This window comes from Manacus vitellinus, unplaced genomic scaffold, assembly GCF_001715985.3.
Source record: "Manacus vitellinus isolate BGI_N305 unplaced genomic scaffold, ASM171598v3 scaffold_32_pilon, whole genome shotgun sequence".
Lineage (NCBI taxonomy): Eukaryota > Metazoa > Chordata > Aves > Passeriformes > Pipridae > Manacus > Manacus vitellinus.
Genome location: NW_021940460.1, coordinates 5,289,074 through 5,292,631, shown reverse-complemented (window position 1 = coordinate 5,292,631; position 3,558 = coordinate 5,289,074). Strand labels below are relative to the sequence as shown.

Below are 3,558 nucleotides of genomic sequence, written 5' to 3'. Positions count from 1 at the left end.
AACAAGTCCCCAGCACAGCCTGGGATCTGCTGCTGACAGGCTGAGCAAACCCTGAGCCACAGACACACCCTTTCCTGGAGGTCTCCTTGCTCTGGTGCTGAAAGGGAGGAATGTGCCTGCGAGAACCTTCCCAGAATGAAGTTCACTCAAATCCTGGCTCTCCTTGGCTGTGTGGGGTGGGAGGCTCCAAAGGAGACCCCGATGTCCCGCAGTGCTGGGATCATTGTCCAACCCTGGGGCTCCCCGGTGTAACCCTTTTCCACAGGCTCCTGCTTCCAAAAATATCCCCTGAAGTAACACCAGCGTGACAGTGGGGTGTCTCTAGGATCTGACCAGCTTCTCCTTGGCCTTGCAGTGACGGGCTGTCCCGGAGGGGAAATGCATCCTGAATGGGGCTGAGGCCCCCTGCACGGGAATATGCAGCCTCGGCACCGCGGAGGCAGCACCAGGGCAGCGGCCGGCGCGCGGCGGAATGGTGGCAACGTTCAAGATCGCCGTGCTGGGAGCCCAGGGCGTGGGCAAGAGTGCCATAGTCCGGCAGTTCCTCTACAACGAGTTCAGCGAGGTCTGCGTGCCCACCACGGCCCGCCGCGTCTACCTGCCCGCCGTGGTCATGAACGGCCACGTCCACGACCTGCAGATCATGGACTTTCCCCCCATCACCGCCTTCCCTGTCAACACCCTGCAGGTAGGGGTGCTCCCGAGGGGACCTCCACCCTGGGGGGGGTCTCTGGTGACCTCCCTGGGCTTTTGCTGTGTAACTCCATGGGGTCCTGGTTCCTCCTCTTCTCCCTCCCTGTCAGGGTTTGGTTGCTAAAAGCGAGGGATTGTGTCCTCATGGATACTGGCTGAGCAGGTCCAGGATAAAGTGCCTTTTAAAGCTTGATGGCAGCAAATGCAAGAGACAGTGTTCCCACTCCAAGGAGCGTGGCTCTGGGATTGCCCACAGCCACATCCAGCTGAGTGGTGGATCCTGGAGCACTGGGATCCAGTTCTGTGGCTGTCAGGGAAAATGCTAGAGCATTAAGGTGGAAATCAGGGGTTCCTGGAGAGCCAGACCCCTGATGTACCCACTGCCTAAGCCAGGCAGAGCAGGGCTGCTTGTCCCCTCCTGGGAGTGGCCATCACCCCCCAGCATTGCCTGGGCTCATTCTTGGAGTGCTGAATCCACCAACTCCTCCTCAGCCCAACCGTGCTCTCAGGTGCTTCCAAAGCATCCACAAAAGGCACTGTGGGGCTGGAAAGTGCTGACCAGTGCTGACCATTTTGGGGGGGGAAGGGGGTAATGGGGGAAAGAGAGGATTTTAAGCTCATGCCATAGCCCCATCCCAGAGGCACAAGTTGCGTCACTGCTGTTGGAAAAGGAGCTGCAGGTGCCCAACCATGACCACAGCCACGCTGGAGGGCAATGCCATCAGTGGGGCCACCTCAGTTAATTACAGTGTTCCTGTGCCCAAGAGGGAGGGGGTTACAGGGGCCCTGTATTGCTCCAAGAGTCCCTGTGCCATTGGGCAGGAGGTGAAGCGAGTGCTCCAGGGGCGAGGAGCAGGTTTGAAAATTAATCAGTGAGTGCAGGGAACGAAAGGTCAGCGCGAGAGACAGCCCCAAACAGCAAAGGGTAATTTATTGACACGGCAGCCGACGGTAACACACCCGATTAACTCCCTGCCTTGCTGCACTCAAGTGGAGGCGGCCGGTGGGAACAGATGGAGGTTTCCAGGGAGGAGAGGGTGCTCAGGCGGATGGCTCCCAGGGGAAAGAAGAGGACCATGGTGGAGGATGCGGCTCTGCCTGCTGGGAAACATCGCTGGACTCTGCTCCGTGCCCAGGAAAAGCGTCCCTGCATCCCTCCCGGTGATGTCCTGGGAGAGGAGCAGGAGCCAGTGGCTCTCTGACATCCTGCTCCAGCAGTGCAACCCTTCTACAGCTCAAGCATCCCGGGAAGCCTGCACTGCATGAGGAAAACCATGCTGACATCACAGCGCCGGAGCGAGCTGCACCCCGGTGTGGTGAAATAGCTGCGATCTGTTATCTCCCAGGTGTATCAGGGCTCGGTGTAACCCGAGACGCTGCTGCTCCACCCGCCTGCGTCTCTGAGACTGAGGATCTCCCCAGCACCTCCTCCCCTCGGTGGACAGAGAGGGGCTGTGTCATTCTGTTCACTCTGAGCTCCTTCCTGTGCAGTCGTCTGTGATGGAGACCAACCCGCACCCCAAACCCCTCTTTTTCCCAGTTCCCTTCAGTCCTAGGTCTTCTCATTTTGCTTCATTCCAATTATAAACTCAGAAAGGGCTGATTCATGGTTCTGAAGGGGTTTGCTCAGGGAGAAGTGATGCCTTTCCCCCTTGGAGCATCTATCTCCTTTCCAGAAGCGCTCAGGAGGGTTTGCAGTGCTGCCTTCACAGGCTGCCATTCCTGGTCCCACTGCTGGGATGGGAAAGTGGCTGGAAGTGGGGCAGATTTTCACTTACAGCATGGGAAAAAATCCTGTTGCTCCCAGAAACCCAAAACTTTCACAACAGCATGTATTTCTTCCAACTCCAAATTTTGGGTTTGGAGAGGCCACCCCTGCCTCCCTCTGCACTGGCTCCTGATCTTTTTCACACAGACCTGGTTCCTGAGCAGCCACTGCTCCTCTCCTGTCCCCGTGTCCCCTCCAAACAGACCTGCCATCACCTTCCCTCTCTGACCCACAGAACTGCTGGTCCATCACCCTCAGGTCCATGGGGATGGGGCTCAGCATTCTCCTCACCTGCCCTGCCCAAACAGCGGGGCACATCACTAATTGACACACCTAATTAGGAGCTCTGCAGGATGAAGCTTTTACATCCAGGGCAGGGGGCTGCATTCGACCCCACTCCCAGCTCACCACTGTGTGTTAGACAGGCTGTGGGTGCAGACACAGCTGTGCAGGGCCGGTCACGGAACAGAGATGAGATGGGTGCTGGGTGTCGGGGCTGGAGAGTGTTCAGCCGCCTTGCTGCCTGCTGGCAGCAGTGTGGGGCATCCCCTGGGCCCAGCAGCGGGGCTAAGCCAGGATTGATCCCTCTCTGCACCTTGCAGGAGTGGGCGGACGTGTGTTGCAGGGGGCTCCGGAGCGTCCATGCCTACATCCTGGTCTATGACATCTGTTGCTTTGACAGCTTCGAGTACATCAAAACCATCCGCCAGCAGATCCTGGAAACAAGGTAGGCACCACTTTGGGGGATGATGCATCCTGCCCTGCAGCTCTCAGCAGAGTGGTATGGCTGGTCCCAGTGCTCCCCTGCTCTTGGAGCTGGAGATGAGATATCAGACTGGGACAAAACCCCTTTGCAGGGCTGGAAACCCAACAGCAACATCAAAACTGGGACTGAGGGCAGGAGAAGGAGCAGGACCCTGGGCAGGTACCCCCTGTGGGTGAGGGCAGCCATCCCTGGGAGAGAAGCTGTGGGTGGCACGGTGGGTGGCTGTCCATGGAGAGGGACAAGAGGATAGGACAAGGGGAAGCACATCCCATTCAGCAAGCCAAAACCAAGAGCCAGTTTGGGATGGGCTGAGCTCTTCTGGGCCAGTCAG

At 58.2% G+C, this 3,558-nt stretch overlaps 2 protein-coding genes across 2 annotated transcripts in view; one reads left to right on the top strand and one right to left on the bottom strand.

The window, feature by feature from the left end:
- The first annotated feature begins 418 nt into the window (after window positions 1–418).
- On the top strand, window positions 419–3,192 carry RASL10B (RAS like family 10 member B). The gene is made up of 2 exons (XM_018076621.1): window positions 419–688; window positions 3,064–3,192. Exons 1-2 carry the CDS (start codon window positions 473–475, stop codon window positions 3,190–3,192), a joined length of 345 nt encoding a protein of 114 aa, XP_017932110.1. The 5' UTR covers window positions 419–472.
- Window positions 3,193–3,340: 148 nt separating this feature from the next.
- Window positions 3,341–3,558, bottom strand: part of GAS2L2 (growth arrest specific 2 like 2) — an 8,688-nt gene continuing 8,470 nt past the window's right edge. The window contains exon 3 of the mRNA XM_029961265.1: window positions 3,341–3,352. Coding sequence (XP_029817125.1) covers window positions 3,341–3,352 — 12 coding nt within the window. The remainder of the gene's footprint in view (window positions 3,353–3,558) is intronic.

Excerpts from the sequence above, each read along its gene's own strand:
- RASL10B (XM_018076621.1), top strand. The coding sequence starts at position 473 with ATGGTGGCAACGTTCAAGATCGCCGTGCTGGGAGCCCAGGGCGTGGGC. Across the intron at positions 689-3,063 it reads TCCCTGTCAACACCCTGCAG|GAGTGGGCGGACGTGTGTTG; the intron begins GTAGGGGTGCTC and ends TGCACCTTGCAG.